Source organism: Chiloscyllium punctatum, chromosome 25 (genome assembly GCF_047496795.1).
Source record: "Chiloscyllium punctatum isolate Juve2018m chromosome 25, sChiPun1.3, whole genome shotgun sequence".
NCBI lineage: Eukaryota > Metazoa > Chordata > Chondrichthyes > Orectolobiformes > Hemiscylliidae > Chiloscyllium > Chiloscyllium punctatum.
Genome location: NC_092763.1, coordinates 66,049,957 through 66,073,403, shown reverse-complemented (window position 1 = coordinate 66,073,403; position 23,447 = coordinate 66,049,957). Strand labels below are relative to the sequence as shown.

General features: G+C 42.9%; 1 protein-coding gene across 4 annotated transcripts in view; it reads left to right on the top strand.

Moving 5' to 3' along the window:
* The window catches only part of col4a5 (collagen, type IV, alpha 5 (Alport syndrome)), a 266,388-nt gene that overhangs the window by 94,682 nt on the left and 148,259 nt on the right, over positions 1–23,447 (top strand). For all 4 annotated transcript variants that reach the window (XM_072595460.1, XM_072595459.1, XM_072595461.1 and 1 more), the window contains 8 exons: positions 5,978–6,037; positions 9,271–9,360; positions 11,837–11,881; positions 13,925–13,969; positions 15,852–15,914; positions 16,005–16,058; positions 20,253–20,279; positions 20,385–20,465. In XM_072595460.1, coding sequence (XP_072451561.1) covers positions 5,978–6,037; positions 9,271–9,360; positions 11,837–11,881; positions 13,925–13,969; positions 15,852–15,914; positions 16,005–16,058; positions 20,253–20,279; positions 20,385–20,465 — 465 coding nt within the window. The remainder of the gene's footprint in view (positions 1–5,977; positions 6,038–9,270; positions 9,361–11,836; positions 11,882–13,924; positions 13,970–15,851; positions 15,915–16,004; positions 16,059–20,252; positions 20,280–20,384; positions 20,466–23,447) is intronic.

The following is a 23,447-nucleotide window of genomic DNA, read 5'->3' as shown; positions in this document are numbered from 1 at the left end:
AGTAAAATGTAATTCTGCAAGTACAAATTCACCCCACAACTTATATGTGTATGTGTGCATGTGGGAGTGTGTGTATGTATGTGTGTGTGTGGGGGGCGGGGGGGGGGGATTATGAGTGTCTGTGAGAGAGTGTGTGTATGTGTGTGAGTGTGAGTATATAAGTCTGTGAGAGGGTGTGTGTGTGTGTTGGTGTGGGAGTGTATGTGTGAGCGTATGAGAGAGTGAGTGTATGGGTCTGTAGGAGAGTGTGTGTGTCTGTAGGAGTGTATGTGTGTGTGTAGGAGTCTCTGTGTGTGTTTGAGTGTCTATGTGTCTGTGTCTGTCTGTCTGTGTGTACAGTGCAATGGGGTCACCTGTAGTGTTACATGAACCCAAGGTCCCAGTTGAGGCCATCCCCGCTGGCACCAAACTTGGCTATCAGCCTCTACTCGGCCACTTTTCGCTGTTGCATGTCCTGAAGTCCGTGTTGGAGGATGGTCATCCAAAGATCCAAGGTTGAATGTCCTGGACCGCTGAAGTGTTCTCCAACTGGGAGGGAACACTCCTGTCTGTTGATTGTTGTGTGGTGTCCATTCATGAAAGAACTTTTCAATCATCCCTCCGTCCACTGGGTGGCGCAATTGTCTACATCCTCCTCCTTCATCAGTGAGAATAACTGGGGAAATGAAAGCAAGACATTTCATTAAACTTTCAATCCTAATTCATCCCTTTCTAATCAACACAATGTAACTGGCACTGACAATATCTTCCTTGACGCACCCCTTAAGGTTTTTAAAGGTTTAATGAGTAGAGGATGTAGTGTAATTTAATTTTCAGAAGGCATTGATGACCAGGTTTGTTCATGGGATTGAGGGTAATATTTGAGGATTGTTAATGGAAAGACAACAGAGCAGGAATTAGTAGATCACATTAAGCAATGCAGAGTTGTGAAGATCATTGGCTGTTCACAATCGATAATCCATGACTTTGATGATGGGGCCCATTGTAATGTGTCCAAGTTTGTTAATGATAACAAGTAGGCCGTGAGGAGATTGTAAAGATGCTGCAGAGATATCCATGTCTTTTGAAGAAGCATTAACTTGTCAGATTGTGGTATAATGGTAAAGGAGATCTTGCTGCAGTTATTTTGAGCTTTGGTGAGGCTACATCTTGAATATTACATGCAATTTTGGTGTCCTTATCCAAACAGAATGCAGCAAGGATTTGCAAAGTTAATTCCTGGAATGAGATGACTGAGATTTGGAGAGAGGCTGAATTGATTGGGCTCTCTACTCCGGAGTTTAGAGAAGGAAGGAAAGTTTATCGTCCAGGATCGAAAGGTGGAGCAAACTTCATGGACTGAGTGGTCTAATTCTGCTCCTATCCCTTCTGGAGAAGTGATCTCATTGAAACATACAACAGTGTGATAAGAGTCAAGGCCAGGAAACTATTTCCAGGCTGGAGAGTTTAGAATTAGGGGTCAAAGGATAAGAGGTGGCCATTTAGGACTGAGATGAATAGAATTCTCTTCCTCAGAGGGCAAAGAATCTTTGGAATTCTCGAGCTGAAAGAGTTGTGTGTGCTTAGTTTTGAGTATATTCAAGGAGAGGCCATAAATTTGAGGGCATTAAGGGCATTGAGGAATATGGGGATGAAACGCGATGTGGAGTTGAGGTTGGTATCAGTCATGATCCTCCTTGTTCTCTGATTTGCTAAATCACTGGTTTGACAATGCAGTGCGTAATTCCACTGTGCGGTTGGATAGTGGCTGACTCAGCTTGCTGATCCCAGATCCATCCACAGTCCATAATTATTAACCAGTCCCACCCAGTGTTCTTCCTTATCTGTTGCTGTGCCATGGGAGGCAAGGGTAGTGTTAACTAGAGTCATAGAGATGTACAGCACGGAAACAAACCCTTCAGTCCAACTCATCCATGCCGACTAGATATCCCAACCCAATCTGGTCTCACCTGCCAGCAACCGACCCATATCCCTCCAAACCCTTCCTATTTATATACCCATCCAGATGCCTTTTAAATGTTGCAATTGTACTAGCTTTCACCACTTCCCCAGGCAGCTCATTCCATACACGTACCACTGTGAAAAAGTTGCCCTTCAGATCTCTTTTATATCTTTTCCCTCTCACCCTAAACCTATGCCCTCTAGTTCTGGACTCCCCCCACCCCAGTGAAGAGACTTTGTCTATTTATCCTATCCATGCCCCTCATGATTTTGTAAACCTCTGTAAGATCACCCCTCAGCCTCTGATGCTCCAGTGAATTGAATTGAATTGAATTGAATTTATTGTCAACTGTACCAAGGCACAGTGAAAAGCTTTGTCTTGCGAGCAATACAGGCAGATCACAGAGTTAAGTAGCATAGATAGTAAATAATAGGTAAACAGCGACAAAGCAAAAACACAGGTACAGTTGAATGTTAAGAGTTTGTGAGTCCATTCAGTATTCTAACAGCAGTAGGGTAGAAACTGTTTTGAAACCAGTTGGTGTGTGTGTTCAGGCTTCTGTACCTTCTCCCTGATGTTAGAGGTTGTAGAAAAACATTGCCAGGGTGGGATGGATCTTTGAGAATGCTGGCGGCCTTTCCTTGACAGTGGGCCTGGTAGATGGATTCTATAGATGGGAGGTTGCCCTTTGTGATTGTCCGGGCTGAGTTCACCACTCTGTGTAATAGTCTCTGATCTTGAATGGTACAGTTGCCATACCAGGTAGTGATACACCCAGACAGAATGCTCTCGATGGCACATCTATAAAAGTTGGCAAGGATATTCACCACCATGCCAAATTTCCTCAGCTACCTGAGGAAGAAGAGACATTGTTGGGCCTTTGTAACCAGTGCATCCAGATGAAGAGTCCAAGAAAACCTGTGGATGACCACTCCCAGAAGCTTGACACTCTCCATTCATTCCACCTTTGTGCTGTAAATGTGTAGGGGGGCATGGATAACATCCCTCTGAAAGCCAGTAATAAGTTCCTTGGTTAGCATCATCACCTCTGAACCAAGAAGCTCTAGGTTCAAGTCCCACTCTCGCTTCTTGAGCACACAGTCTAGGCTGGCACTCCAGTGCGGCGCTGACCAAGTGTCACAGCAACAGAGGCACTGTCTTTCAGATGAGATAATAAAATGAGGGTCCATTTGTTCCTTGATGTTAAATAGTTGCAGCATTTCAAAGAAAAGGTGTTCTCTGTGGTGTCGCAGGCAACATTGGTTCCTCGACTGTAGTATCACACAAACACAGTATCTAGTCAATCTCACTTTGGGAAGGAGCTTGCTGTGTGCAAATTGCTTGCTGCAGTTTACAATCCAAAAGTCATTGGCCATAAAGCAGTTCATTAGCTGGAAGGTGTTTCAGGACAATGTGAGGTAGTGAAAGGTGCTGTACAATTGCCAGTCTTTTTGCTTGTTTGTAACTTGCAATTGAGCTCCAGTGACCTGAGTGGCTGATAGTGTATAAACATTAAAACTGAGCAAAGGCTAAATCAGTGTTGCTGCCTTGCTTCCCTCAAGCTCTCTGCCAGGCTCAGCAATGAAACTCAGACCCCTTGGTACCTGAGGGTGCTTGTACCTTGGCACCAGTGGCTTGCAATGAAGCATCAGCTTTGTGAGAGGAGGAGCAAGAATCAGGGGTAGAACACAAACTAATATTTAGATTCTTTCATGTACTCAGCTTTTATGTTAAACCATTTTTTGCATTTAAACATTTCATTGCCTGGATGTCCACCTATAAGATGGAAAGGCCATTGTAATGAGACCATATCGTTTACTTGCTGTATTTTTTGATGATGGACGAAAATGGAAAAAAAAAGACTATTTTAAAAACCGGGATTGTGGATGAAAATGCTGAACTTTTCAAAATCAGTTACTAAAGTTCATTGTGTGTGGGTACTGCTTTCGTCAAGCTGTACGGAGAGATGTTTGTAGACAGCAAGGCAGAGAGGGGTGTGTGCAGAGAATTATTTGTCCTGCATCAAGTAGCTGATTGGTTTATGCAATTGTGACCAGTTGTAGACCCCCATAGTCATCAGCCTGATGACAATTCCTTGATTGGTTCCTGCTTAACAGACAGTGTGTGGGTGTGAAAGATAGAGTGAGAAGCCTTCGGACTATTTGGATGGTAGGTTATGTCTCTCTCTGAAGTAAAAATACTTGAAGCCTGAAGGATGTTAAATTTTCTTCCTACCAGTTGCTGTAAGCTGTTGTCCTTAACCAGTAGCTAATGAACTTTGTAGTTAATACAGAACATAGAACATTATAGCGCAGTACAGGCCCTTCGACCATCGATGTTGCACCAATCTCTGAAACCAATCTGAAGCCCATCTATCTTACACAATTCCATTTTCATCCATATGTTTATCCAATGACCAAATAAATGCCCTTAAAGTTGGCGAGTCTACTATTGTTGCGGGCAGTGCCTTCCACGCCCCTACTCCTCTCTGAGTAAAGAAACTACCTCTGATATCTGTCCTTTATCTATCACCCTTCAATTTAAAGCTATATCCCCTCATGCTGCCCACTACCATCTAAGGAAAAAGGCTCTCACTTTCCACCCTATCTAACCCTCTGATTATCTTATATGTCTCTATTAAGTCACCTCTCAACCTTCTTCTCTCCAATGAAAACAGCCTCAAGTCCCTCAGCCTTTCCTCATAAGACCTTCCTTCCATACCAGGCAACATCCTAGTAAATCTCCGCGGAACCATTTCCAAAGCTTCCACATCCTTCCTGTGATGCAGTGACCAGAACTATACGCAGTACTACAAGTGCGGCCGCACCAGAGTTTTATACAGCTGCAACATGACCTCAAGGCTCCGAAACTCTATCCCTCGACCAATAAAAGCTAAAACACCAAATGTCTTCTTAACAATGTGTCAATCACCCTCTACTTTGTGCAAAAAACTGAAAGAGATAAGAGAAATGGACATTGCAAAACAGTAAGTCCCAGCAATTCAGAAGGAGCATGTAAATGAGCCCTGTGGACTGGTGCTATTGAACTGTGTTTCTCAATTTTTTTCCCCACCCATAAAACCAGTGGGTTTTTTTTGTTTGTGTCTGTCTGTATGTATATGTACAGCATCTCAGTAGGATCAGGTGTTGAATGGAATGGAGGGTTCAATCATAAGGAGAGATTGGATAGGCTGGGACTTCTTTCATAGAAGATTGAGAGGGGACCTTATCAAGATTTATAAAATCATGAGGAGTATAGATAAAATGAATGGCAAGTATCTTTTCCCTAGCTTGGGGGATTTCAAGACTAGGGCATATTTTAGAGGTGAGAAGATAAAGATTTTAAAAAGACCTGAGGGCAGTTTTTTTAATCCAGAAAGTGGTTCATGTGTGGAATGAACTTTCAGAGGAAGTAGTGGATGTGGGTGCAGTTTAAAAGACATTTGTGTAATTACATGAAGAAGACATGTTTGGAGGGGTGTGGGCCAAGCACAGGCAGGTGGGACCAGTTTGGTTTGGGATTATTATTGGTATGGACTCATTGGACTGTTTCTGTGCTGCATAACTCTATGACCCTTTTGATGGTTCATAGCAGTTTACTTATGATTAGAATGTGCTTATTTATAACAAAAAGTGGTTCTTGTTAAGTACAGGGAGCTGGTGACTGATGTCTGTTAATTACAACAGAGGGAAATAGGGATATCTGCAAGCTTCGTTTGAATCAATAACATTTGTAGTGGCTGTGCAAGTAATGAGGCTTGAGAAGCAGAACACTTTCCCAAGTGGGTCATAACAAAGGGAATCTCTGACAGGTACAGTACTTACCAAAGTCAAAACATTCCAGCATTAGCAAGGAAATCTAAGTAGCAGGTGCATACAGGTTTTCTGATCTGTTCAATAGGAGTTGGTTAACAGTTTGTATCAATAAATGATGATGCTCACTCCTCACATCGACAGAATTGTTTGAATTGAGATGACAGCTTTTTTGCATTCTGCAGTTATGGTCATTAAAAAACCTATTATTTATCTTTTTCAGGCTTGTCATGGGTGTGCGCCAGCCTCAGGTTGCGACTGCAGTGGAGTGAAAGGTGAAAAGGTAGGTTTCTAAAACCCTGTTCCTGGGGAGGTAAGTAACGTGAGTTTGGAGGTGGCTCTTCCCAGGAAAACAGTGCACCACTTTTCACTGACCTGAAGCATCCACCTCTTCAGAAAAGCAGCCCCCACTGAATGTATCGTGGAAAGGGACAATCAAGATGCAATATTGAATGAACACATTAGTATCCTATGGTTAAGCTTCTTCCAGACAAAACATTGTAATGTTGTGAAAGTCACAGTAAACTTGACCTCACCATCATAATGTCAGCTAATTCTGGATCACAGTCCCCTCTCTCTTCTTTCCTTCATATATTGTCCAAATGTCTTTCTGATTGAGTAGTTGAATACCTTCCAAAGTCAGTTTTGTCCTGAACTTGCAGACACAGGCTTTGCCCACCAGGTGGAGCATTCCCATGGGCAGCTCTGTCAGAATTGGCATGGGACCAGAGGAAGATTTCCCCTTCATTGTGAATCAGTACAACAGGGTGTTATCGTCAAATGTATCTGAAGGAATGCCTGAGACCTGACAGAATGTGGGAACAGGTGACAGCAACAGGTATTTTCTAATCAACCCATTCAGCCATGTTGTTACACACACCTGAACCAAGTGGGATTTAAACTCAGGCCTCCTGGCTCATAGGTAGGGACTACTACAACACAACAGGAGCCCTTTTTCTATCTGTTACACAGCTAAATGATTGTTTTTTTCCCTCAATCACCTGTGGCATGTTTTCATCTAATAATTGCCACCAGTAAATCACCCATGTTGTCATTGGCAGGCTATGGGCATATTGGGTGCCAATTGGGTGTATAAAAATGGGGAGCTAGTAATCAGTGGAGTGTGAGTTTTAAGGAGTGGATTAATTGAAATGAATCTCTCACTACAAGTGCAGGCTTGAATTTGATTTAAATATACTTACCTTCCTGCGTGTAAGACCACGGACAGTTCTGCTGTTCTAATAGTTTTCCATTCTCAGACTGCAGGATGTTACGTTTTTGCACATTTTCACCATAAAGTACTTGATGTGTCCTTGAGATTCTCTTGCTCATGAAGCAGGGTTCATTTAGAATGCTTCCCCTGCCCCTCTCATTCCACACTGACAGTTCCTCAGTCCCTCAGAAGTGGCCATTCTTTGTGTTGGTTGAAAAGCGAGATATGGTCAGGCCATTTGAGCCAATGTCCAGCACAGAGAGTTAATCAGGACCACGCATCCTTGATACGATCACTCTTTCTTCGCTACCTGCTATAAGTTCAGCCTGCACTGGGGTCCAAGCTACAGTAGCAATGGCCAAGTGCTTCCTGGTCATATGACAAAGTCTCCTCTTCCATCTCTTTGAGAAGGTGCCTGGCATTTTCTTGTTCGGAGTACCTGTTGTCACCAGTTTTACTTCGTTAAACTTCAACCTGTGCTGCTTTGCCACCATGTCTGCCCCAGAAAGTTACAGAATCACAGAACTATCATGGTTTAGAGGAGGCCCTTCAGCCCATCATGTGTGCATCAGCAATGAATCACAAGAGCAGAAACTTAGCAGGATAGCCAACTTGCTGACAAACTGACTCATCCCTGGGCTTAATGCAGTCATCTGCCTCTCTCGCAATATTACTTGCTGCTTGGTAATATCTTATAGTGTTTGTAAAATCATACAGGCCTTGAGTGTTGTGTTTTTACAGACTGTCTGAACCCTCAGGCTCCAATACAGTGCAGTGCAGACATATTCCACCAGATGGCACTCATGTGGCAGTAATCTCCCAATAAAGATGAAACCACTCTGCGTGGCCATGTTGTCTCATGTCCATCTGGCTGCACTTTCCACCACCTGCCCTGCCCAAATGGGTAACACTGACCTGATTGGTTAAAGAAACACCCTGGTCTCTCCCCAAACTCCTGGTCTACCTTCAATAACTCCACCTTAGCCCATCCAGTGGTCTCGGGTTCAAAATCTTCCCAACCCCAGCAAGAGATTTTCCCTTGCCCTCCTTTTCTCAGCCTTAGTACTGAATGACTTTGGTGATCTCAGTGCCCTCTCCTCCTCTCTGAACCTCTCCCTCAATATCAAGTGGCCCTGACTTCCCCCTGAGGTTGCATAACACCAGTTCACGTGACGTTTCCATGACTTCACTACTACTGAATCATTCACCAACCTCAGCTGCTCATCACCAGTCCCAGATGAAAAATGTGTTGCTGGAAAAGCGCAGCAGGTCAGGCAGCATCCAAGGAGCAAGAGAATCGACGTTTCGGGCATTAGCCCTTCTTCAGGAAGGGCTTTCCTGAAGAAGGGCTAATGCCCGAAACGTCGATTCTCCTGCTCCTTGAATGCTGCCTGACCTGCTGCGCTTTTCCAGCAACACATTTTTCAGCTCTGATCTCCAGCATCTGCAGTTCTCACTTTCTACCAGTCCCAGATGGACAATGAATGAAAGTTAATGAAGTCTGGAAGTCTTTCGAAGTGATTGGAAGAGTAATTCTGGCAGAAGTGCTTGTTTTTCTAAATCCCGAGGGAGGTTTGTACCCCACTGTTTGTCTGGGACATCTTGGTAGAGTGAAGCACATATTCCTCAGAACACTTTGCGTCCTCTTCCACTCCCTAGCTGAATTCTCAGTCATCGTCACTGTCTTGGTGGGAGAAGGCTCAGTAGGCTGTTGTCATGGCTCCCTGCTGTCTCTTAGCAACCAGGTGAAGAGTAGCTTAAAGGAGACTTTAAATTCTGTGTTACGATCGAGCCCTCCACTATCACCTGATGAAGGAGTGTCACTCCGAAAGCGAGTGTGCTTCCAATTAAACCTGTTGGACTATAACCTGGTGTTGTGTGATTTTTAACTTTTATCCCACTGCACCTATCTCCCACCGGAGATTTCATATCCAGACATAAAGCTGTGTGTACAGTCAGAATTCCTGGATTCCCCCTCTTCCGCACAGCTCTCTCCTACAGAGAGAAACTGTGCACTGAATTGAAATGAGATCACACAGCAGCACGTTGCAGCAGCCGATGGTAACTCCAACTTGTCCAAATGTGCCACTGCCGTCAGTCCCCGTGAACAAGTCGCTCATCAATTGCCCGCGCTCTGCTGTTTCGGTGGAATGCAGTCAGAAATTGGAGTCAGTTCCAAACAACAGAGGGCATAATGAACCAAATAATAGCAGGCGTTTCGTTGTGTGATTGAAGGATTGTGTTTCAGTATGCAGTATGAAACCAATGGGCAAATGTGAACTTCATGGTATTTCTCCTTACAGGGTGTGAGGGGTCTGCCAGGACTGGAGGGCCACATGGGTTTACCTGGTTTCCCAGGGCCAGAGGGGCCACCGGGACCAAGAGGCCTTAAGGTAGGAGGAAGGAATATACTGTTGCACTCTCAGCTCACTCTGGGCAGTGCTTGAGACTAATTCTGTTTTTAAAATCAAATTCAAATCTCCAACTGAGGTTAGTTTTACAAACACACTGTTAGTTTGGTGGGCACCACAGGGGCTGGAGTGCATCATCATTTAACCCCAGAACCCGTAATGATAGTTTAATTGAAGTATCCTCTGAATGTATCCTTGCAGTGCTCGCCAGGGGGCTTTCACCATAACGTAGTTTAATTTGGTTATATCACAATAGTAGAGAAGAGGATTTATCAGGCAGAGAGGGGATGTTTGCACTGCCTGCCTGCCTCCCATTTGGTGTTACGTCCACATCAGAGTATCCTTGATAAGGGAGCACACTGTGTCCTCTAGTACGCTTCATGCCTCATCTGACCAATGATTGCCTTGGGGGTGCTGCAGTGTATCAGTACTCCAACCAAAGTGGAATGTTAATTTAAATTTGTACATTTTATTTGTGATTTGTATTTTTGTTATAGTTCTCTTCAAGGGTTGCAAATCCTACTTTGTGGCATCAATTGTTTTATTTATAATAGTCAACGCTCCACCCTGACCATAGGACACTAATATTTGGTACCACAGCATACATCAGTATGCACTCTCTCGTTACTTATGCAATAGCAAATTGAGTTTTCACCTACATCCTTCTGACAGCTTTCCCAATATTCCTGACATGGAAGGTTTACTCAAAAGCCTAGCCTTTGCTCATTATGTTAGTTCACTTTCGAAAGTTCCAGATCCTGAAAGTATTTGAGTTGCTTGATGTTTTTCTGTCTCACAACCTTAGCGGGATCATTCAATGTCAATGGGTGCGCAAGGGTTTAATGCGTACATAAGAGTCTGGTATTGTAGTGATTGTAATGTGGTCATCCAGGTGGACCTCCTGGAATATGAGTTCCCTGATTGGGGTTGTTAACCTGGTCCAATCAGGGAGCCCTGGCTGACAGATAAGAACAGGAGTGTTTCCCCCTCCAACTCTATTTTGATTTAATCCCTACCCTCCCCTTCACTGTTTGATCACACATCATTGCCCTTTGATGTGAAGGGCAGTGCTTGTCACTGGCCACTTGGATGTTTTTCATATATTCCTGGTGGTGGAAATTGAATAAACATTTGTGCGCCTTGTGTCTCTCACTGTGTCTCACACCTGCACACACACACAACATGGGTGCTGGGGAAAAAATAAGCACTACCGCAGTTAGGCGTTAGTGTGGGGGTTTAAAAAGAAACTAACTAAACAAGAGTGTTTCTGTTCACTCTGAAAGCTGCCTTAAAAAAAACAGGAGTGTTTCCCCCTTCAACTCTATTTTGATTTAATCCCTACCCTCCCATTCACTTTTTTTTTGGTCACGCAGCATTGCCCTCTCTCAAGAAGGGCACTGCTCGTCATTGGCCACTCTGGTGTTTCCTTTCTTGCTGGTGGTGGAATATAAAAAAAAGATTTGCACACTTGTTGTTCTTCACTGTTAAAAAAGGACAAAAAAAGGGGGAAAAAAAGGAGTTTGGGGTTCTGTTCATTCTGAGAGCTGGCTCTGAGGAAGCTGGATCAGTATCAGAGACTCTCCATATGTGACTAAAGGGTAACTTGGTGATGGATACTGGCCTCTGTGGAATTATTTCAGATACAACCAAATGAACACCTCTGGGAATGAATGAAGTTGTGATTTTTGTTCTTAAAATGTTGTTAACTCAGGGACGGGTGTTATTTGAACTGATAATCTTGTTTTTTTTCTGATCGTCTTTTGAATTGGGAGGGGGAGTGGAGCGCAGATGTTTGTTTCCCACAGGTCCTGGTAGCCATCTGACTCCCATACCTTTAGCCATTCTTCATCTAAAAGTCCATGTCATGTCATCAGCTGGCCAAGCCTGGATTCTGATTGGCAGCCGTCTGCCAAGCCTGGATTCTGATTGGCAGCCAGGCCTGGATTCTGAATTGGCAGCAGGCTGCCGGGCCCAGATTCTGATTGGCAGCAGGCTGCTAGGCCTGGATTCTGATTGGCAGTAGTCTGCCAGGCCCAGATTCTGTTTGGCGGCAGGCTGCTGGGCCCAGGTGATGATTGGCAGCAGGCTGCCAGGCCCAGATTCTGCTTGGTAGCAGGCTGCCAGGCCCAGATTCTGCTTGGTAGCAGGCTGCCAGGCCTGGATTCTGATTGGCAGCAGGCTGCCAGGCCCAGATTCTACTTGGCGGCAGGCTGCTAGGCCCAGGTGATGATTAGCAGTTGGCTGCCAGGCTGGGATTCTGATTGTCATCAGGCTGGAGTCTGATTGGCAGTTAGCTGCTAGGCCTTGAATCTGACTGGTGGCGGGCTGCCTGCACTAGATTCCAATTGGCGGTAGACTGCCAGGCCTGATTCCTGCCTGGATCTGCTAAAGGCATGAGGCATGTTATTACTTCAATCTGTGGACCAAGAAATGTTTCAATTTTCTCTTTTTGTTTCAGGGTGACACTGGACCACCTGGGTTTTCAGGACCTAAAGGAATAAGAGTAAGTGACAGAGACCTGGGAGAGGCTGACCCTCAGGTGGTGCCAAATTAAACACTTTGACATCAAGGTTTACCACAGTTATGCAATGTGGGAGGTGACCGACAGTCCCACAGTTCCATTGTGTTACTATACCACCTGTTATGTGGAAAGTAAAGGGTTCTTTAACCCATGACTTTGGACATTTTATCACACAATTTCATGATGGGAGGGGATTGAATTGACCTTCAGGCCCACAGGACTTTACTATTACTGCACCAAACCTCTCCAATACCATGTGTGTACACTGACAAGTGTCTAGCCTGTTGTGGGGAAGCACTCAGCCCCTGTAGAAAAGATGCAGTGCCCACATCAGCTAGGTTAGAATGGAGCCAGCACCAAACCAGCAGCTTTTCTGAAGCTCAACCTCACAGTAATCATGCAATACATTCTGTTTAGGAAAGGGTTTAATTCCTGTTCCACTTGAAAGATTCATAGTGTGAGAAAGGTTTTGAAATGGGCATTAGGATTTGCCACTTGCCTGTTGGCATATTGTAGTGGCTCCATAACATCCTGTGCTTTACTATAAGTTTAACATGTTACCATCCAGCTGCCTCACTGGTGTTACACGCCCTATGTAATGGATGTAGGTTAGCCACAAACTAGCCACAAAAAGACATGACCCCCTCTCACTAGTATCCTCACATACGGATGAGGAAGGACAACACATCCATCCTAGGACAAGCCAAACAAAGACATGCACGAGGATTCCTAGAAGCATGGCATTCTAACCAGAACTCTATCAACAAACACATCGAGTTAGACTCCACCTACCACTCCCTGAGAAAAGGAACAGAAAGTGACTTCACCAAGGAAATAACATCACCACAGGAAATGACATCTCCAACCCAAAGAAACCCAAACATATAAATAGAAAGCAGGAATTTTCAGCATTGTTTTGCATGAGGTCCATTGAAGAATGTTACCCGGTAAGGTAATGAAACGTCTGGAAATGAACCTTACAGCTCAGCGCGCAAACCTACATCCAAAACCTCAACCTGAGCTACAAATCTTCTCAAAACTCGCTAAGCCCTATGTAATTCTCACACAAACATTGTACCATGTCACGGAAAATATCACAGAACATCCACTATAGTGCAGGCTTTATTGCACAGTCATCAGCTGTGTTTCACAATGGAATGAGGCTAGAACTGTTTAAATTGCTTGTCACTCATGGATAGATAAAACCAGACTGAATTCCTCATTCCAGCTGACCTGTCAGACAGAGGCCAAAAGTCAGTGACTCTCTGACCTCCATGGAAATTTGAAACAGTGCAGTTCAGTGACGGTATGTTGGGAGAGTCTCTTTTCTCTACACGATCGGATGGGTGAGGAATGGAAGGTCAGAGTGATGACACAGAGGTCAGCGTCCTGAAGAGAGAACATTGACTTTGATATTTACAAAGCTGGTGAAGGCCTGGTATGTTCTGTATGTCTGGATAAGTACTCTGCCTTCCCACGTATGGATGTTGTGTACACTGGACCTAACCTTTAGTAAATGAGTTGCTGTCTTCTCTGACATGCCCTCTTTGTGAATGTACCGTTGTATCCTTTGAGTTGTCCTTTGGTGATTGATTTGTGTAATCTTGATACTTGTCTTTTATTAAATAATAGTGTGAACGAGGAGTACCCCATCTGTCAATGGACTAAGTTGGGCTCTTATAGCTCCCCCCCCTCTGTGTGAAATGTTGGTCTCAGCTAGCACTACCCACTGTGAATGGATATATTGAGTTAATATGGCTCTACCTTTGAGAGTTAGAGGGGCTGTACCCACAAATTGAAAGCTAAACATGTGTCAGGAATATTGCTGCACTGGCAGTGATGTCATCACTGAGGGCACTACAAGGTGAAGGTCATATCTTCATCTGATTAGAGGGGATGCTGCACCACATAACCAAGTGACTCGTTTACAACTGTTCATTTGTTGACTCTTCATGAGCTGGTTATCAAAATGATCCTGGCGTGAGTTTATCCTGTTCACTTGACCTTTGTTTCATGGTTTGACAGGGACCTCCAGGTCTTCCAGGCTTTCCCGGAACCCCTGGTGTTCCAGTAAGTATGAAAGTTTTTGCAATGTCTCACTGTGTGCTTTCCTCATTGATTTTAAAAGTAATGATATCTGATGAGAATGTTTTAATTTTTTTTTAAATTGGCCTTAGGATCCAATTTAATGAAATAAAAACTTTTCAGAAAATGTAACAGGGCAGGATATTGGTTTGCTCATAGCTCCCTCCATATCCTTTTCTTGTGCCTCCTCAGGTCCAGGTGTACTTTTAGTTCCTCCCCCGTTGAATATGGTGAACTGAAGACTTGCTGCACTGTTTCATCTCATGTTTACTGGGACCTCAAAGCCGTAGGCTCTGATAGACCCTTGGTTTTCCATCCATACAGCTATCGTCTGATTTGTTTTTTTGTTGGCAGATTTATCCACCCTATTCAGGTTCACATACTGTCCAACTGATTCTGTTTAATTCTGGCACTGTGCAGGATGATGAATCTGGGACCATCGCTAAGGTTTCACATGGGGAATGTGGGAGTAACAGCAAAAGGAAACTAAGAGTTGGGCTACGTATATCCCACCACTCAGAGTCATGGAGTTGTACAGGACAGAAACAGACCCTTTGGTCCAATTCTTCCATGCCTGACCAGACAGTCTAAATTAATATAGTCCTATTTGCAGTATTTGGTCCATATATTCCTCTAAACCTTTGCTATTCAGATGCCTTTTAAATGTAAATGTCCAAAGTTTGCTTCAAATGTTTGCAGTAGCAAATTTGGCTTCATTTTCACAGCAAATTTATGGAGCCATTTTACTTGTATTCTGTTTTGTGAACTGTGTGACTCAGTATCAAATGGCACCTTTACCGAAAGGCTTCTCACCTGACAATGCAAGCATGCATTTTCCAATTGGATAGTAACACAGGTGATATTTGTCCCTTTCATTTAGTTTCACAAAATCAGCAATGCAAAAATCAAGAGATTAGCCCAATGATTGCAGTTACTTGAAAAGAGCCCATGTACATCAAAAAATATCAGATATTTTTCGGGGAGACGGTGGGCATAGTGTTAAAGTCATGGAACTAGTCATCCAGATACCAAAGATAATCCCCAGGGTTCAAATCCCACTACAGGAATCCCACTGTGACCTCCAACACCTGGAAAGGTGAAGGAGCTGAAACACAGATGAATCATGCCTGGAATGGTTTCCTCCAAGGCATCCTGACTTGGAATTGTATTGGCATTCCTTCACTGTTGGATGGGGTGTGGTCTCAAAATCTTAGAACCCCCTCTGTAACAGCAGTTCAAAAAGTTAGCTAAGTACTACCTTCTCAAGGGCTACTACGGATGGGCAAGAAACTCTGGACCAGCAGGCAATGCCCATAGAGGAATATATTCTTCTAAAAAGTGAAATTCTCTTAATAAATCAGAAAAAAAAGAAAGAAAAATAGTTTCAGTAAAAGTGACCATGAGACCATCATGGATTGTCATCAGCTTTGTCATGTTTACTCATGCCCTCGAGGGAAGGCAATCTTTACCCGGTCTGGCCTATTTTTGACTCCAAGCCCACAGCAAGGTCGTTGACTCTTAACTGCCCTCAAAGCACTATGGGTAGCCAATGGGCCAGCAGTGTGCATGCCCTGTAAAAGAATGAAGTAAACTGAGGTTTTTCAGTCTGGGATAGCCTCATGCAAACACAAATAAACATTTAAGGCAGCTTATTTCCTCACTGGTCCTTTTGCTCCATAAGGCCCAACTGACATTGTTCATTTTCTTGCTATGCCATGCCATCCCTGACTGGAAAACATTGAATTAAAACATGTGATCTTGTCTGGAAAAGTAGTCCTTTCCTTTTTTTTCTGCACACACTGCCCTCTTTTTTTTAAATTAGCCACGAGTAACGTATCATTTATTTATTTTCCATTTTATTTTCCAGGGGTTACCAGGTCAGGATGGTCCTCCGGGTCCTCCAGGCATCCCAGGTTGTAATGGAACGAAGGTACATTCTTCTCAAGTTATTTTAGCCATTTCTCATTTCATATTTTTAAACATTTTCTAATGCCTGTGGATTTTTATTTCTGTTGCACAGGGCGAACGAGGATTTCCAGGTGGTGCTGGCCATCCTGGGGCACAGGGTCGTCCAGTAAGTGAATCCAAACATCATCTGCACTGTTAAATAAGATAACTGCACACGGACTCTGATGTGTTTGTTTTACTGCATTCAGCTTAAGGTGGCTGGTGGTCCTAACTTCGATCCTGTTTATCCCAGAGAATAGGAAATATTGATCTAAAACAGCAAGTTGATCCAAAGCTTCAAAGCGCTGAGGGACATAGATACTGAAAACCTTGACTGTGTTCCCTTTAATCAACCGTGTCTCAGTGAAAATCTCTCAATCTTTTTTGATATCATATTCCTTTGAATCTTGCTTCAGCTTTTTTGATTACTGTAGACCTCAGCAACATATTCCTGCAGCTGTTCCCTTATTCCCAGCTGAAGGGATTTACCAATACTTAGGAATAATAAGGGAAACTATTGACCAATTTAAATTCAGTCAAGTCAATGTGTCTTAGATGGTGTTCCCTTTAGGTATAATTTGCTGGCTGCTTTTATTTAGGGGGTGAGGGGTTGGTGGAGTAGGAAACACAGCTCCATTTCTGTCAAACTTTAAAGACAGACGGGTCTGCTCCTCCCTCTCTCTTATGTTCGTATCAGCTATCTCCACACCTGCTCTGTTAAACTCTGTCTTCTAACCTCCAACATTCTCCTTTAGTCGCTGCTCTTTTTCCTAATTTGGTATCATCATCAAAAATCAGCATCATTCTGATGATGTCTCTGTCAAAGTTTTTATTTTGCTCAAGAAATTAGGGTGTCACAGGCTTGGTCAGTGTCTATAGCCCATCCCTAATTGCCCTAGCTTGGTAGTGTTTATTACCTACCAATAATTGCCCTAGTTGGTAATGTTTACTACCTATCCCTAATTGCCCTAGCTTGGTCAGTGTTTATTACCCATTGTTAATTGCCCTGGGCTGGGTGCTGGTGAACTATCTTCTTAAACTATTGCAGGCCTTGGGATGTAGGAACACCCACTGTACTGTTAGGAGGGAATTCCAGATCTCGGACCCAGCATCAGTGAATGAACAGTGAGATCCATGCCAGGATGGTTTGTAACTGGGAGAGTGTTATGGCCTAGAGCAGACCACTGAAACATTCTTAAGCAGGTAGCTTTGCATTTTGTTTTGGTACGTGTACAGTGAAAATTACCCAGAGTAAGTTAGCTAGGTTGACTACCAGGTTTTAAAACAGACAAAAATGTATTCATTATAGAATGAAACATAAAGAACAGACTACAGAATACCCACAGAACTCAATCTATCTAAACTAGACTTAATAATGCTGTTCCAGAAATACAAAACAGCCCCAATAAACAAATCCCTTAAACACAGAGTAAAACTAAAACAGAGGCTTACAGGTTGAAGTTAGAAGGGCAGAAAGAGAGAGAGTCTAGCAGCCTGTTTCCACACAGCCTACTGTTGAACTAACTCAAACAAGACTTCAGCTTTTAGACTGACCACTCCCTTTTCATTATACAGATCACTACTAAAACATAAAGGCTTTGGTCTAAAGTCGCACCTGTTTATGTACAAAAGGAAAAGGCCTCAGAATACCCTTATCATCTCTATACTAAACCAGCTGATTCAGAGCCTGGTCTGTTTTATGACCTCTCTGAAAAATACCAAGGACACCGTATCCTTGAGAAAAGGAACAGTTTTTAGAAAAAAAAGACCAGCTTTGTGACAAGAGGAACTAGTACATGGTGGTGTTCTCATGCATTGGTTGCTCTGATGGTCTAGGTAGCAGAGGTCTCAAGTTTGGAAGGTGCTTTTTAGGAGTATCAATGAGTTACTGTAGTATACCTTGTAGTCAGGACACACTGCTGCTGCCACTATGTTGGAGGTGGAGGAAGCGAGTGTTGAAGGTTGTGGATGGGATACTGGCCAAATGGCTTGTTTTGTCCTCAACAGCTGCTTGAATGTTGCACTTACCCAAGCATGTGGAGAGTATTCCATCGCACTCCAAACTTGTGCCTGTAGATGGTGGACAATCACTGGGGACCATCAGATGAGTTACTTACTATAGATTTCCTAACCTATGACTTGCCTTTATAGCCACTATACAAACATGGCTGGTCCAGTTCAGTTTCTTATAGAGATAGGAACCAGGTTGACATCATTGAAGATGAGGTCATTGATTATGGTTGTTAACCTGGGCTAATCAGGAAAGCCCTGGCTGACCAATATAACCAGGAGAGACTCTATTTTGATTTAATCCCTGCCCTCCCCTTCACTGTTTGGTCACACAACATTGCCCTTTGATGTGAAGGGCACTGCTTGTCACTGGCCACTCGGGTGTTTCTTTGCTTCCTGGTGGTGGAAACTGAATAAAGATTTGTGTACCTTGTGTCTTTCACTGTGTCTCACACCTGCACCACACACAACATGGGTGCTGGGGAAACTATAAGCACTACCACAGTTCGGTGTTAGTGGGGGTAGGGAGGAGATTTAGAGTTCCCTCAGAAAAAACAAAATATATAACTAGCAGAGTTAGAATCTCCTCAGTATTAGGGAACTGACTGTGCTGGCTGGGTCACAGTCAGTGTGTAACTGCTGCTGCTGCTGTTGGATCAGTTCAGGAACTGACTTCTGTGCTGGCTGGCCAAGCAAATGAAGGGTGAATTGGTGACAGGATACCAGCCTCTGTGCAGTTATTTCAGATGGTAAACAGTAGAGGTTCCAGTCCTTTACGATGCATCCCTACACACAAACTTCTTCTAACAAACATCATAAATCTCTTTACTGTGTTTTAGATTTTCCTCAATGCACTTGGAACGTGTTTGCCAAACTGTAGTCTCTGACTCTAGATCAGAGTTGTTAGTGATGTGCAACTTCAGTCTACATTACCTCAAGACCACCTTTGTATTGAAAAGTCCAGAATGTATTTTTTTGTGATCACAATCGGCCAAACAGCCCAGTACTTTACTCCACTTACTAAGGATAATCATAGGAACCTTCATCATGCATAGTGTCATGAGCTAGTGCCCCCATATAATGATTGTCACATGGCAATGACTTGTGTTTGGAAAGATGACATGTTGCTGACATTCCAAAGGGGGAGAAACTCATGCTTTAATAGTAAATTTATTTTTTTTCTGCGATCCTTATTTGATTGAAATTACAAAACAACCTCAGTTAGCCAAACATCAATTATCCAAATTTCAGATTGTCCAAACAAGATCTCAGGGTCCCGTAAATGCTTCCTTTGCTTATGATCAGATCAGTTATCTGAACAATCAGTTATCTGAACCTAATACTCCCCGCCCATCTCATTCGGATAATCGAGACTGTTCCGTACTCCTCCATTGCGATCATTGTTCATCAACCCAACATTAGATAGATAGTGCCTCCTCCAGAAACAATTCCAAATTGGAAGGACGCAGTCAATAACTGAACAGCTGGGTGATTTTCCAGCTTACTTTTGTGAATGCAGTGTGAAAATGAATCCTGTGATAACTTTGGGAGCAGAGGTGGAGTGACTTTGAATTAATTCAGTGGGAGCAGTAGTTGTCTGCACATCTCAACCATGGCATGAAGATTTTTATGAAGTATGTATATATGATTGCTCAGCTCAGCATTCCTAGACCCTGTTTCCAGCTTCTGGATTAGTGGTGCTGGAAGAGCACAGCAGTTCAGGCAGCATCCGAAGAGCTTTGAAATCGACGTTTCGGGCAAAAGCCGTATCTCCTGCCACCTGCAATAAGTGCAGCCCAAACGCTTCTTTACTTATTTGTGATAAACAGACTTCTTTCTTAGTTATTTTCTTCACCTTGGTGTCTCTGGGTAATAAATCAGCCAGGTATAGACTTCACACATCTCATTGATAACTGTCACTGAGAGAGGCATCAGAACAACCCCAAGTGACAGTTTAGACTATTTGTCCCTTTTTTTAATTGCTGGACTTGCCGTTTTCCCCAGACCATGATCAATAAATCTATGATGGATTGCAAGACCCAAACCATTAACTGCAGACAGATATGTCTTGTTTGCTTGTCTGTCTGTCTGTGCAGTGTGTGTGTGTGTGTCCACCCAGCAAAAGTCAATCCCTGCTGCAAAGAAAGGATGAAAGCTAGGAGGGAAAGGAAGCTCCCTAAAGATGTAACACCCAAGTACTGTTTAAACTCTTTGAGACACATGTACCCAGAAAATCTTGATTGCATTAAATTCTGTGGCAGTTGACAAGTAAATCTCAAGAGCATTTTAATAATCTGTGAATGTTTTTCAGGGACCCCCTGGGATTCCAGGCCAAAAGGTAAGCTCTAAAATATGACTTGTTCATCTGTTTCTTCTTTATGTAAAAGTTCCACGCTCACTTGTCTAACTTCTCTTTTCTGTGTTTCTTCTCTTCCTGCATTAGGGTGAACCAGGTGAGGTGCTGTCATCACAGGCGTTTGGGTACAAAGGAGATCCAGGAATGCCCGGTGTCCCTGGTTTACCAGTAAGTAACAGAGTCATACAGCACCCAGACAGACCCTTCGGTCCAACTCATCCATGCCAACCAAATTTCCCAAGCTAAGCTAGTCTTCCTTGCCTGCATTTGGCCCATATCCCTTTACAATTCATGTATCTGTTAAAATATCTTTTAAATGTTGTAACTGTGCCTGCATCTACCACTTCCTCTAGCAATTCATTCCATAAAAGAACCACCCTCTGTGGAAAAAATTGGCTTTCAGGTCCCTTTTAAATCTTTCTCCTCTCACCTTAAAAATATGCCTTCTATTTTTGAACCCCCTCACCCTAGGGAAAAGACCTTTTCTATTCATCTTATCCATGCCCCTCATGATTTTATAAACCTCTACAAGGCTGCCCCTCAATGTCCTATGCTCCAGTGAGAAAGGTCCCAGCCTCTCGTTATAACTCAAACCTCCATTCCCAGCAATATCCTGGTAAATCTTTCTGAATCCACTCCAATTTAATAATATCCTTTCTATAGGAGGGCGACCAGAAATGTCCCCAGTACTCCAAAAATAGCCTGACCAACATTCTGTACAGCCTCAACATGACGTCCCAATTTCTTTACTCAAAGGTCTGAGAGTGAAGGCAAGCATGTTAAACACCTTCTTAACCACCCTGTCTACCCGTGATGCAACCTTCAACGATCTGTGTCCGTGTCAAACAGGTCTCTCTGTCACTACCTAGGGCCTTGCCATTAACTGTAAAAGTCCTGCCTTTGTTTGTTTTATCAAAATACAATACCTCCAGCTCCATCTGCCACTCCTCAGACTATTGGTCCAATTGATCAAGATCCCTCTGTAATCTGAGATAATCCTCTTCACTGTCCACACTACCACCAATTTAGTGTTGTCCACAAACTTACTAACCATGCTTTTTAAATCCTCATACAAATCATTTATATAAATTACAAATGAAAGTGGACCCAGCACCAATCCCTGCAGAACACCACTGGTCACAGGTCTCCAGTCTGAAAAATAACCCTCCACCACCACCAACCTCTGTCTCCTACCATCAAACTAATTTTGTATCCATTTGTCTATGTTCGTTACAATCAGTTTCAGGTTGGTTTTCCTGCCTGTTTGTAATGTTTAAGTGGACATAAATATGATTGATGGGTATGTGATTGATTTCTGGTTTGTAATGAGGTGAAATGGCACCACAAAAATAACTCTTAAAAATGAGACTATTGACAAAATGAAATGCATTTGGAATAGATTTCTCTTATGCAGTTCAATAATTTTAATATTTGATCAGTTGTGGAGACTAGCATGTTGTAAATGTTGTATTTGGCTGATGAAGGGGTTTTAAGACATGGTAAACCATTGCTGCTGTCAGTGCTGCGATGGTTCTATATCAGGTACAAGTTCAATAAAAATAGCTGCCTCTTAGAACTGTTATAATTCAGCAACACTTAGCTCTGGACAAAATGGGACTTGATGCTTGATTTGTCTGAGTAGATAACATTTTTACAAGCAGGCTTCTCTCTGCCCTGTGTATAGTTAGGTTCCTGTTGGCTTTACTTGGAGAGGAATGATGAGAAATGGGAAGCCTCAGTAACTAGACTGGCTGAACTGCTAGTTTTTTAAACTAGAATTGCGACTGGTTCTGGAGAGAGGAAATGACTAAAAACTGTTTGCTAAAAATCTGAATTTCTGGAAACAATCTGCAAGCCTCACAGTATCTGTGGAGGGTGAAAAATGTGAATGTTTTGATTGAATGTCTTTTCATCAGATTTGAATATAAAATGGGTAATCATTTTAGGATAGGAACCTGGTGACAGGTGTGAGTGGAATATGATTATTACAGCGAGGATTCCCTTGTTTGCAATTGTTAGCTGCAGTGAAAGGGCGAAACCTGCCATCAAAGTCAGAATGGGCTTGTGACTTGTACAATCAATTCTACATAACGTACATCTGCCGCACTGTGACTCCTCGAACCACTGTGCAGCCAGCATACACCAGAAACATCTTTCTCTTTAGCAGCAATAAGAGGTGCTACTCTGAGATTGAGAGAAGAGGACAATTGCAAGTCAATCAGCTCAGGAGAGACCTGAAGACTGAGCAATTAAAATCATCCAGGATATTTCCTGATCACTGATCCACTCTATTTCTGCAGCCTTTGAGAGTTAACTTATTGTAGTGAGTAGATCAGGAGTGATACCTATGGAAACTGTAGGGTCCTTTAAATATGCAAATATAGCTTCAATGGTTTCTGTTGCTACTTTAACCAGTGTCCTGAGTAAGGAAAGTTTTACATCAGCTGAGGCTAACTAAAGTTGCATTTGGCAATGGAGGAGCCACAAAGAGGAGATTCTAAAATTATATTTGCCAATTTTTTTGGGGATCATAGGAAGCCCCTTTCTTTAAAATTATCAAGACATCCCAAAACTCCTTTCCACAGAATTTGCTAATGAAAACAGGCAATCGACCAGAACCACAAAGGATTTCCAAACTCCTGGCCCCAGCTTTGAACTTTTGGACTCCATTTTAAAAGCAAGGGCATTGTTAAATTGATATTCTTCTATTGCGTTGTTTACTTGAATTGAATAATCTCTTTAACCTTTTGAATTCCTTCTCAATGTACTTGTTTGCAAGTGTGCCTGTGTTTGCAAAGTGTTCCCTGCATCTAAGAGTGTGAAATAAGCCCTACTTCTAGTTTAACTTTATCGAAGTGTTACGGCAGATCTTATAAAGTAAAAGTCCACCATCAGAAGAAGTGGAAGATGTGTATTCCACTGTATTTTTTTAAAAATAAGAAAATTTATATTACAAACTGCTTGTGGTTAGCAGGCGACTGAAGGCAGCAGGACGTTTTTTACAAATGTGCAAATTGTAATACTCAGTTATAATAAGGCTGACATGAGTGTTTGAAGTCGACATTAGCCAAATGAACTTGAACGATCTGTTAAACTATTGCTACATTTGACATAAGATTTAAGCATGAAGCTAACAAATTTCTGTCTTTC